Below are 12,503 nucleotides of genomic sequence, written 5' to 3'. Positions count from 1 at the left end.
ACACACAAACACACACACACACACACACACACGCACACACGCTTGCTTCTCCCTTCTTCCCTCCCCGCCGGTCTCCTCTACTGTCGGATGCTGGAGTGGTGAACAGCAAGACTCTCTTGGTTGAGCCGCATGGAGGCACAGGGAGGGGCTCCCAGCCCAGGTAAGAACACAATTCTGCTTCTTCTTTACAATGATTTTAGCGCTTTTTTTGTTCATTTTGAAATATAACATGTGCTAATACACACACACACACACACACACACACACACTTGCTTCTCCCTTCTTCCCTCCCCGCCGGTCTCCTCTACTGTCGGATGCTGGAGTGGTGAACAGCAAGACTCTCTTGGTTGAGCCGCATGGAGGCACAGGGAGGGGCTCCCAGCCCAGGTAAGAACACAATTCTGCTTCTTCTTTACAATGATTTTAGCGCTTTTTTTGTTCATTTTGAAATATAACATGTGCTAATAGTCATTCTACACAAAGACAGCACAACGCTGGATCCTCCTTTTACAAAGAGTTAGTTCACATGCGGGGCAACACAGAGCCAACACACTGTGTTCATTGTCTCTATCATGCCGTGGAGGTTCCACTCTGAAGTTGCAAGCTCATTGCCGAATTAGAGGGCCTCTTTCACGCTTACACACCATAGGTCAACCATGCAGAAAGAGAACTGATGAGAGACAAATTGCTGCCAACAATAGTTGATGCATTGTGTGAAGGCCATCCAGGGACGCCCGTTGTAGGGAAGCCTCACACAATACCCCCGTGCTGCATTGCATTGATGAGGGTGTGTAAAATATAGTCACCCTAACTTTCATGCTAACGTCAGATAGTTTGGTGGTGGTGGTATTTGAAACACAGTGGATCTAAAAAAAAAATCTCCCAACTTCTGTTGAAATACTAGGATTTTGTGATGCATATGAGACCAAGATACATTATTTTGAATCATTTCCCACCATTAATGTGACCTATAACCTGAACATCACAATTGAATGAATAAATTAAAAATAATTTTGGAGAGGATAAGTAAAACAATGAAATAATGTGTGCACATTATAACCAGGATGTGGCTGTGTTCCGAATGAACCAATCACATTCAAATTCATGTTAAACTGGAATCAGCTCACACCTACCACATTGTCCCATGAAGACCGAATAAACTTCAGCTGTTCTATTCGGCTCTTCCTGACTTTTTTTGCTTTTTGCTGTCTAGCGGAAGTCTTTTTTTTTCTTTTGAGTATGAGCCTGATTTTGTGCTGTGTAAAGTTTTCGTCCGATCACTACTACTTTGAATTGTGTGTCAGCATAAAACATTGAGGCTTCTGCTACAAACCCAGAAAAGCCAAAAATAGCTGAAATGAATTTTGAGTTAATCAGAAGCACTTATAATGATGGCACTGTGGCAGGTGAGAGCTGACTCCCATTTAACATGTGTGTGAATGTGGTCGGTTCATTGTCAACGTAGCCAGGTCCCAGTTGGGTGTGCCCACTTGTACAATCTCCTAACAGTTGTTTATTTTAACTTCCCCTCTTGAAGAAAAAACATGTATTGTGTTGTACAACTCATAAGCTCATGAATGGTAGAAAATGTTTTGGAATGATTTATTTTGGTCTTATTTATTCCCAAAATTTGTTTTTGAATTGGGGTGTGCAGACTCTTATACCTATTGTGAGGATAAGCGGTCCAGATAATGGATGGATAGATGCATCCGGTAGACAAAAAGGTGATTTGGCTGCATAACTAGCTTCAAAACTAGAGTCTTTATCAAAGTGTCAGTATGTGCTTTGACTTTGGACGATATTTGCACAAAACAAGTGCGAGCTGCATTTTCAGCATCTGTTGAAATCAGCCGGCCAAGACAACCTTCTACTTATTATTTACATTCATATTGGTACTTGATGATGAAATGTTATTCATTTATGTAGATTAAATTCAATAAGACCCCCAAAAAAAATCAGTCATCCCAACAGCGAGCCACAAGCAGTTCAGTTGTGACAGCAGTATAGTACACACAGCTACAGTTCACTTACAGGCCAATTCATTAGGTACACCTGCTTATCTTTTGAGACCCAGTATAAGAGTTGCATCATATGAATTTCCCTGCGCAAAGATAACATGATATTGTTATATCATGTTATTGTTGAGGGAGTCTGATTTGCAGAAAAATACGTGAAGCACCTTTTAGGATGGTGGAGTGCAGTTGTTATTACAATGCTCAGGCGTACCTAAAGAATTATCCAATGAGTGTCGAGATCAAATTGACTGCTCATTGCTTTGAAATCGTTCATTAAATTTATTAACTAAAGCACACTACTCGTGGTCAATGTAAATTGATTCATGGTTGGGAGACACTTGGCTGAAGTTTTGGCAAGCATACAGCACATCATTCTCCTTGCCTTCTTCATTTTCCCGTCCCTCACCATCTGTCACTCCGAATCACAGAAAAGAATGTCTTGACAACAGACATGAGTGACCAAAGCCCAGGATGAAGTTGTTTTCCCTCACTCGAAAAGCAGATTCAGCAGGTGTTGTGATGTCAGCTTGCTAGTACTCTATATATATTAGTATATTCTATATCCGAGATGTCCACCTCAAGGTCCCTGTACTAATATGCTCTTTGTCCTTACCATTAGGGAAAAAATCCCTTCTAGTAGGCAGAGGTGTGCGTCTCTCCAATTAAAGATGATTTGATACGTATCTTGATAGATCACCACGTGCCAAGTATGTTTATAAGGAACTGCATGATGATCTCAATTTGGGATCATCACGCTCACCTTCCACCCAAAACCAAAAATGAAAATGCACCAGCCAGTTTTTGGGCTGACTACACATGCACCTGTCTCCGAAAATTGGGCCCCGTATGTTCATAACAACCGCCAAAGCCAGATGCTCTTGCCAGCTGCAGTCGCTTTCAGTGTCAGCCTGAGATGCAACAGATTTGAGTGACACGAGTGATGCTCTTCATCATGAAGATTTGAGTATTAACCCCTCTCATGCACCAATAATGATAACCTGTAACCTGATAAGCTGTCCACTGTCGTAATCGCTGTCCCTGAAAGGGTTAAAGTACCGTGAAAAATATATTTCCATCCCAGCAGAATTACGGTCGGTTAGAATCCTGGTTGATGCGACTCCTCCTTGGAGTGTGTTAGAGGAATCTAGAAATCTCTGACAGAGTGCCATCACTTGAAGATAAACTGAAGACAGAAATCAAATCCAATTTGTGGTCTCAATATTGAGGAACCATTTCAATCGAACAGACGTCATGATATGGTTGGCCCTCTCAGGGGGAAACTAATCAATAATTTCAACAAGTGCTGAGAATGCATCGTGTTCTCTCCTGCGGAAAGAGAAGAAAATTGAAGGATAAAAACTGAAATGACCGTCACCATCTGGCTGTGCCCATCAAGCAGCTGCTACTGTTTGTATCACATGAAAAAAAAATAATACACACTAGTGCTTCAAACCTCCTGTCTCCTCACATTTGCCATAAATTCCCACAAAAACGATTTTAAACAAATCTCTATTTATCAATACCATTTTTCTCCATGCATTCCAAAGCATTGTGTGACTTTTTGAAATTTTGACATCAAGGTAGCATGTGCAGCACTGAGATGGTAGACATACGTGCACGAGAATTCAGAAACGCGCTGTGCAAATCCACGATCTTTAAAAATGCCCTTTATTTGTGACAAATATGATCCAGGTTTTCATTTTTTAAAGATATAACAGTGAAGCCAGTGATTGTGAGTAAAAATGAAAAATTCATACCTAAAAATGTGAAAAAGAAAAAAAAAATTAAAGTTGTTGATGAGTGCTATGCGTTATAACTAATATGGTACGCCATTTATGTAGTTAAAATGTGGATTTTTTTTGGGGATGGAATTGTTAGGCTGAATCAAGAGTGATCCAGTGAAAGCTATCATGTACGGTGTACACCCCGTTGTTCCTCTAGTAACGAAATGAATTTAATAACAGAACACCAATCACCTAACAAATCCATTAGAGGGCATTTAGGCTCCCAAAGTCACATCAACATTACCTGCTCCCACTGTTTGTGCTCCATTAGAGCTCGGTAAAAACATCCAGAAGCTGCTAAAGCCCTCCAGTTCTGGCAAGCTCTCTCAGGAGCAGTTCCAGCAGCATGCTGCAGGCGAGGAGGAGGAAGGGGAAGAGGAGGAGGAGGAGGACGAGGAGGAGGGTGGCTGGACAGGACCCACCGCCAGCCTGCTGCACATCTCGGAGAAGAGACGTGAGTGGGGGTTGCGGGGGACAGATACTTTTAGGATAATTAAAATATATATATATATATATATGTATGTATTGTACATTTTTAAACATGTTATTGTTTTTAGAGTTGCAGTACCATGTTGTGCCACAAAATGTCTGGCAGCACTGAGCTGTAGATATAGATGTAGCGGAGTTAGGCGCAAGATGAAGAGGCAGGGAGGGTCCCTTACCAAGTTACAGTTGTTTGCACAGAACAATGAGAATATATGCCTGCGAATAATGTGGTACGCTGTGTTTGTTTGTGTGTTAAGGTAGTTGTTGTTTAAAGGTTCCTAATTATCATCTATGCTCATTTACAAGAGCCTGTCTATGGCTACTGGAAATGTACTGTATGTTTGCTTTAAGCTAACGGACTTTCATTACACGAAATCATATAGTTTGGTTGAGCATTTTAATATTAAAATATACTCTGTGTGTTAGTTTTATAGTCAAATTTCAGTGGGAGTGACAAACGGCTTGAAGCAAGCATGCTTTCCATCTTCTTCGGAGAACTGTGCGAGCAAGAAGTCTTCTTATATCAAAGTGAAACTATATAATAGTCTAACACTGTCCCCCATCAACATGGTGCCTCCTGGGAGCCCCCAAGGACCACATGAGTAGTCCTCCGCATTGTTGTAAAAATAGCTCACCACCAATGGGACATGATTTTCTCGAAATGTTGTAAGAGGGATCATTTGAAAATGTAAACACGAGGAGAGAGATACAAGGAGAGAGAAGAAGCTCCCAGTTTCAATAAGGTTGGCAATTGCTGGTCTATTATTTCTTAAAAGTGTGCTTAAATGTGATCAAAGAATGTGGGAGGGATATAAATGGTAATTATATGGTCTCTCGAGATTGCATTATCATCTATTACGGGCGATTCTGGAATGCATCGTTATAATTTAATTATGGAAGGATAATTACTTGAGCAGCATAACCAATCAATACAAAGTGTAAATCATAATAAATGAGGTGAGAAGCAGTCAATTGTGGCAAGAGTCTGGGTTTCAATATCCTCATATCACTGGTCCGAATGCACCACTGACTTACATTTTAAAACGTAATTCAGAGTCATAAAGTACCATTTTATCAAACGATCCTCCTCGGTCCTTGAAACCCCTTTTAAGTATTCTGATCCCACATTCTTGAGGATGGCCGTAGCACAGGCCAGAATGCTGAAGGGCCTCATTGTGCATCGGCGCACCACCGCGCTGAAAGCCGGGGCTACATGTGACAAAGCAGCTTTTATCTGCTTCACTAAGTAAACCGTTTTTCACTGCGACAGCTCATCCAGAGGCTAATGTCTATGACCCACTGGCTGCCCTTGCCACCTGGCAGGCAAGCACAACTCACCGTGCGTGCCTGGAGGCACGTCGATTCAATAATAAAGCAAACTTTACTCGCGCCGCAGTCATGCGCACATAAACCGGACCGCAATGGCTCGCTAGACGTGTGCAAGGATCCCGTAGAAGAGCAGGTTTGTTGAAGCAGATCCATTCTTTGCACAACGGGTAAACACCAGACAGACAAAAGTGGGTCTCATTTTTTGTTGCCATTGATTTGTAAAGTATGTCAAATTAGGTTTTAGAGGTAAACCTTGAATACTCAACCAAAGTAAGCAGATTGAGTCATATACTTTATGAATGCATATGAGCTTCTGAATAATTTTAGAAAAAGCTATTTATAATTTTCCCAGGTATACACTGATGCCTTGAGATACAAGTTCAAACTGTTCTGTGGCTCGTAACTTAGGGCATCCATCCATTCATCCATCCATTCATCCATTTCCAACAGCGCTTATCCTGAACAGGATCACGGAGAGTTGCTGGAGCCTATCCCAGCCAACTTTGGACGGAAGGCAGTGTACACCCTGAACTGGTCGCCAGCCAGTCGCAGGGCACATAGAGAGACAAACAACCATTCACATCCACTTACTCAACGTCACTGAGTGGGATCCGATCCCACGCTGCCCGCACACAAGTCTGGCGGGTGTACCACTACACCATCAGCGACTCAACTTCAGACAAATCATCTAATCATTTAAATGAATAGAAATGCAATTATTACATCCAGGCCTCCCCAAAGAAACAACAAACAAATCGTAATGCAGTTTCAATCAGGAAAATAGCACACTCTAATTTTACACTCATGATTAATTCAGTACCGATAGTGCGTGTGACTTGGTCATCCGGGGCAGTGTCATACTGTCATGCAAGCAAATATTAAGAAGACTTTCACGACTATATTATTAGCAAAGGATAAATAAATTGTCCCTCTACATGTATTCAAACATCAATCTCTTAAAAGGTTATTACACTGCCACATGGATGGTATTTGTTAACACATCTATAGCATTTCCCATAATGTGTTAGCATTAAGCTAACATACGGCAAGGTTCAGCTACGTGGTTGTTTTGAATACACCACTTGTAATTCTCTTTATGTTTAGTTTGATGGTAAACTTCAACCAGTAGCGGCATTAAGCAGCATGTAGCCTCATTTCTGAAGGATTGTTGATCTACCAAACTGCTGCTTGTTGTGACATGAGTTGAGTTCACTGCCACCATAGCGCTTGGACCTCAAACCTTTGCTCCTGAGTCAAAGTCTAAAATTGGACGACGGCTATAGAAATACTTGTGAGTCGGGTCACTTGTATGTCAAGGCACCACTGAATGAGCGGTTGTTCGAAGGGGGATTGATGACCTCTCAGTATGGTTGGACCACTAAAGAAAGAAGCCAGTCGCTTTCTAAGAGCTTTACTATTCACGCCTCCTCGGGGACCTTCTATACTGTCATAAATATTAAAACACTGAACTTTAATGGATGAACATGATTTTCTTTACTGTGAATTTTTGGATGAAACCAAGCGTCATTATATTTTAGAGAACCGAGAGGCATTTTCTTTACTCACATTAAAAACATGAATATTGAATAGAGTGTGGGATCAAAGGCACACTGGCAATAGTGGAAATGTGTCACACCCCCATTTGACTGCGGGCGACTACAGCTTTACATCATGTGTCATTTCACGCACGCACACATGCGTGCGCGCGCACACACACACACACACACACACACACACACACACACACACACAAAACAAAGAGGCCATTTTTCTGTCTGGAGGAGAAAGCCTTGTGATAAATTATTTAAGGAGAAGACGGGTGGGAAAGAAACAAGGATTAAAAAAAAAGAAAATAAATAAATAACAACCAAGCATTGCACAAAAGGAAGAGGCAGGGGAAAAAATGGTTGCATTCCCATCATTCCTCTGTCATTTTCATCACTTCCTCCATTTACTTTTTTCATTTCTCCAGCATCCCCTCCCTTTCATCTTTGTTTCATCTCCACATGTCGTCTTCCTCATTGTTGCCGTCACTACTCGACATTCTCAAGTCCGGGCTGGAAGCGCGCTGGACTGATCAAAGCTCAACATTACAATCTTTTATGAGGAGACGAGAATATCAGAACTGAACCCCCGCATGAGAAGACTTCCCTGTGCATCGTCACAGAGACTGAAAAGCCAAATGAGAGAGCTACCACCTTGTTTTCTTTTATCCCACAGTTGTCATGCTGCTGTTGTAGTGTTCGTTATGTCTTCTTCTTGTAGCATTACCGCATCCACGAGCCGCCTGGAAATGGGAAAGATAACGCCTTGTTGCACAAGCCTTTTTATTGCCCACGCACGTCTGTGAAGGCTTTAATCCAGATTTGGCAGGCAGGCTGAGTCGCGTGGAAACACAGACTGGCTTCCATCTGCCTCGGCACGTCCTCCAGACGTCTTTCACTCTTGTTGAGCTATTAAGCACACAACTAAGAGGGACATCAACACACTCGAGTTCAGGTCAGCAGGTCATTGACTTTGGACCTGACGGCTGGTGAGGTGCCTTTGTTCTAGTTCATCTCAAAAGGGTTGACGTCAGGGCTCTCTAGTTCTTCCGCCACCAAAAATTCTTCCACAAATTGGAAGCATAGAATTGTCTAAAATATCTACAACAGCTGCATGAAAACTGTGGGCTAAAAGAAATACATGTATAACATTTAAGTTCAGTGTATAGTGAACTGGCTTGAATATCGACAAGACGAGAGTTTTTTTGCTTTGGGGGACTGTCTAAGCCTCCTAAGACAGGGGTCCCCAACCTTTTTTGCCCCACGGACCGGTTTAAGTCAGACAATATTTTCAGGGACCGGCATTTAAGGTGTGGCGGATTAATACAACAAAATAATATGGTATGAGCTGCATGAAAACTGTGGTGTTTTCGAAATATAATAATAAACACAAGGAGCGTCTAATCTGGTCGCAACACTCTTATCGCTCTGGTAATGTTTAATGCCTTCAAAATACGATACAACGCAAATTCAAAGTGCATGAAAATGACGACTCACCACAGCCCTGAGCTTGATTTTCTGCAATCAGACAGTCCCATCTCGGAGTAATAGGAGACAATGACACCTCAAGTGTGTGGTTTATGTCCAGTCTACTTCGTAATTTTGTTTTAGTCGCTGTTGCTGCAGAAACTCCCCACCTCACACAGGTAGGATGTCGGAAATAGCAACAGTGCTATTGTGGCGATCTCAGAGTATTCAGACATAACTTTGATCCAGTTGTTTCGAACGTAACTTTTAAGGCCGCCGTCATTTGCGATCTCCAAGCAGCTTTTTTACTCATTTTGCGGGCTTCAGCATTTTGTTTTTGAGCGTCGTCGGTCACGTGACCGAGAAGTGTAGTTTGACGTGAGTCAAGCGTGACACAGACGGATGTAACAGAGAATCCGGTAATTTTTCAAAATAAAACATCTTTCGTATTCCGAAATAAATAAAACGGAAATAAGGCAAGTTATTTCTGTGCGGCCCGGTACCAAATGCCCTGCGGACCGGTACCGGTCCGCGGACCGGCGGTTGGGGACCGCTGTCCTAAGACACACATTTGAATACAGAAAGATGGAGGGGGGACTTTCCAGGTCCATTTTGAGAGTCAAGACTGGAATGACAAGTTTTAAAAATGCGCTATTGACTGTTTCTTTCTCACCTCTAGAACCTCTGAGCAGCGTGTCCTCCTTGGAAGTCCATTTTGACCTCCTAGATCTGACCGAGCTGACCGACATGTCGGACCAGGAGCTGGCTGAAGTCTTTGCTGACTCTGATGAGGAGAACCACAATGAGTGTCCACCAGGTGGGATACATACAAAGCAACAAATCACATGACTACATGACTGGTCCAGCACTTTGACACATAAACATACTCAATAAGCCACTTGAAGTGTCACAATTTGCTGGTTGTCCCACTATCTAAGATAAGGCAATTGAGAACAGATTCTCATTTGTTGTGCTGACCTGGCTGCAGACAGCAGAGTGAAACTAAGTATGATGAAAATACTGTATAGAAAATCAATTTGCTATGTGGCAGGAGAGAATTCTTTTTATGATGCCACAATGTTGGGAGCTAATAGAAACAAAAGACCAAATAGCATTTATGGGAATTCTTGACACTGAGGAGTACTTTATGGTAAGCAGAAAGTTGAAAGTATTTGTAATTCTGATATACTGTACCGGCAAATTCCTCAACACAAGCCGATGAAAGTTTTAGAATACTTGAACGATTGAATGCACATGAGGAGACATCCCGGCTCAAGGACTCATCGACAATCCTATGAAATGATACGGATGTATTGTACCCATCAGTGATATCGAAATAACTCCTCCATGTAATGAACAGAATAAGAGGGAATCTTTCCTTCCGGCTTCATGCATATGCATGATGGGGAAAGGTGCATGGGAGACCATCCTGCTTGCGCTTCACAGCAGCGGGTGCGTGAAAAGACCGTCCACATTTTTCTAAAGGAGGCGAAAATGTGCCCTATGTTTTATTCATGACCCGGATGCCTCATCCTGCATGCAGACAGTGAACGCCCGCCTGCTGTTGACACCCAGCAGCCTCCCTCTACCACCACATCATTATGTAAAATTAAGAGGTGAAAATGTTCATTATTATTGGAAAAACGATTGATGAGATAAGGAAGACGTTTGTTCAGATTTTAATTATAGCATTACTGCCACCTAGAGGACTGGAGTGGGGTTCGCGAACGTGGCTTCCAATACCACAGTAGGGTTTCTATGTCTGACGTTTTTTTAATTTTTATTTTTAATTACTTTGTTTTTGCTTAGGTGGACGACTGTGCTGTACTGAGTGCTCTTGTCACCTCAGGTGGTATGGGCTAGTTCGTTCAGCGCTAGCTAACACTGCAGCACTGCTCACCTTTTGGCTTTGATGTGATGGTGCCTCGTTTGCGGCATCCAAGTGTATCTTTCAGTCTGGAACTTTGGCCAGCTGAGCGTCCAATTCATAGGCTGAGAAACATGGCCTTTGAGGTTGTTGGGGTTGGAAGCTTTATGGCCAGCGTTCATTTAAGGATGTTCACACAGTAGCACGAAAAGGACATTGCTTTGTTTATTTCCTCACCATTTTCCTATGTTCTGTTTTATTACACTTTACAGTGCTGCTTGTTAAGTGTGAGGTATTTTCCCGGTGGGCTGTCCGTAGCGTTTTAAATGTGTTATACAACATCCACTGCAGATGAACATTTGGAGTGGTTGTGTGATGGGGAGAATTAGAGACAAAAAACAAAAGTGTGGACAACTCAGGCAGGTCGGAATCACACAAGTTCAGTCATTTCAAAATCTTTTCCAACGTTAATTGTGACCTGTAACCTGGAAAACACCAATGAAATGTTTTTTGCAAAAATCTTTTGAAGAGGAGAAGTAAAAATAACCAACTCAAGTGAGCACACTCGCTTACTGAATTAATAAATCCCATTCAAACCTCTCTGAACTGGAAGTCAGACCACACCTGCCACCATTTAAAGTGCCTCTGATTAACCCAAAATAAATTTCAGATGTTCTAGTAGGCTTTTCCTGATGTTTATTTTCAGCCTGCTAAATGTGGAAAGAATTGTGAACAGTTCAATATTGTCAGTGGTAGTGCAAAACTTTTAGGCTTCTGCTCGAACGCAAATAAGTCTCAGGAAAAGCCTCCGAGAGCACCTGAACTTGATTTGGTTAATCAGACGCACATTAAATGGTGTTTGCTGACGCCCACTCAACATAAGTTTGAATGTAACATATCAGTTATAAGAAGGTGTGCACACTTGTGCCATCATAGGATTTCAGGTGTTTATTTTTACCTACAATTGCCTTGTATAGGTTAGCGTTCACATTAATGGTGGAAAAAGCTCAGAAATGATTTATCTTGGTCTCAAATTTTTTATATCACAAAAACAGGGCATTTAAACAGGGGTGTGTAGACTTTCTATATCCGCCATTAGTGACTCAAATCCTTTTGCTGCGAACCACTGTTACAATGTCATGATGATGATGATGATGATGTCATTAAATTAGATCCAGAGCAATAGAGGATAAAATTAAAGCCCAATACTTGTTTTGTCAATGCAAAACGGCACAATCTGTTTCTATTAGTTCAAATGCCAACCTCCAAACGAGCTACTTTTTAAAAGTAAAAATAGGTCAGCCCTTGAAATTTCAGCAAACTTTCCTTTCTTATCAGAAGCCAGTGACATTCTGACTTTTGATGTGTCGTTTGTCTTTGTCATTGTGCTCCCAAATGTCACTGACGTTTACCAGTTTGCCTCCCCCGCACACGAACATCCCAAAGATTCAGTCGCTAAGTTGGTCTCCTTGATGTTTCACCTCCCTCATTTATTTCCATTTCCTCCTTCAATGACTGAGTAATCATGGTGAAAGTTTTAAAAAAAGAATTCTGATGATAATTGCAAAATGTTCCGAAAGTCGCTGGAACACATCCTGAGGACACCACGGAGTTTCTTGATGTATTTTAAGTTGAACATCAACAAGGGCATTTTATCTTTTGTCATGTTGGTGTTATGGAACCAATTTTGTGACCACTCCCTGACTTTGTGCAGCTGGTTTGAGGCCATGTGACAGAAGAGCAAGATGTTAATTCTGGAGAGAGGGGGGTGGATGGGTGAGTGAGTTCAATGCTAAATGTGGGCTCCCTAAATAATTCATGATTTCCCTGACTGAAACAAACCATCTTACTTGAGGAAAAACACTCAAACAGCTCTTATATTGTTTAAGAGACTTGGTAGGTTTGTTTGTCTTTATTGCCATTTTCTTTGTGCTTTGTAGGATTGAGGAGGTATCAGGATATAAAGTCAGTTTAGCACAGTGGTAGAACAACTAGCATGCATATATATATA

The 12,503-nt window shown here is 41.8% G+C and overlaps 1 protein-coding gene across 2 annotated transcripts in view; it reads left to right on the top strand.

Moving 5' to 3' along the window:
• Positions 1-16: 16 nt before the first annotated feature.
• The window catches only part of dbndd1 (dysbindin domain containing 1), a 14,698-nt gene continuing 2,211 nt past the window's right edge, over positions 17-12,503 (top strand). The window contains exons 1-3 of one of the 2 annotated variants that reach the window (XM_019895804.1): positions 17-160; positions 4,071-4,253; positions 9,305-9,442. In XM_019895804.1, the coding sequence (XP_019751363.1) occupies positions 130-160; positions 4,071-4,253; positions 9,305-9,442 (352 nt within the window). In that variant the 5' untranslated portion in view covers positions 17-129. Of the gene's footprint in view, positions 161-245; positions 388-4,070; positions 4,254-9,304; positions 9,443-12,503 lie in introns of those variants that run through there. The other variant, XM_019895803.1, reaches the window with a different exon arrangement.

The sequence above is a fragment of the Hippocampus comes genome, unplaced genomic scaffold, assembly GCF_001891065.2.
Source record: "Hippocampus comes isolate QL1 unplaced genomic scaffold, H_comes_QL1_v1.1 scaffold80, whole genome shotgun sequence".
Taxonomy (NCBI): Eukaryota; Metazoa; Chordata; class Actinopteri; order Syngnathiformes; family Syngnathidae; genus Hippocampus; species Hippocampus comes.
This window is presented reverse-complemented; position numbering and strand designations above follow the sequence as displayed.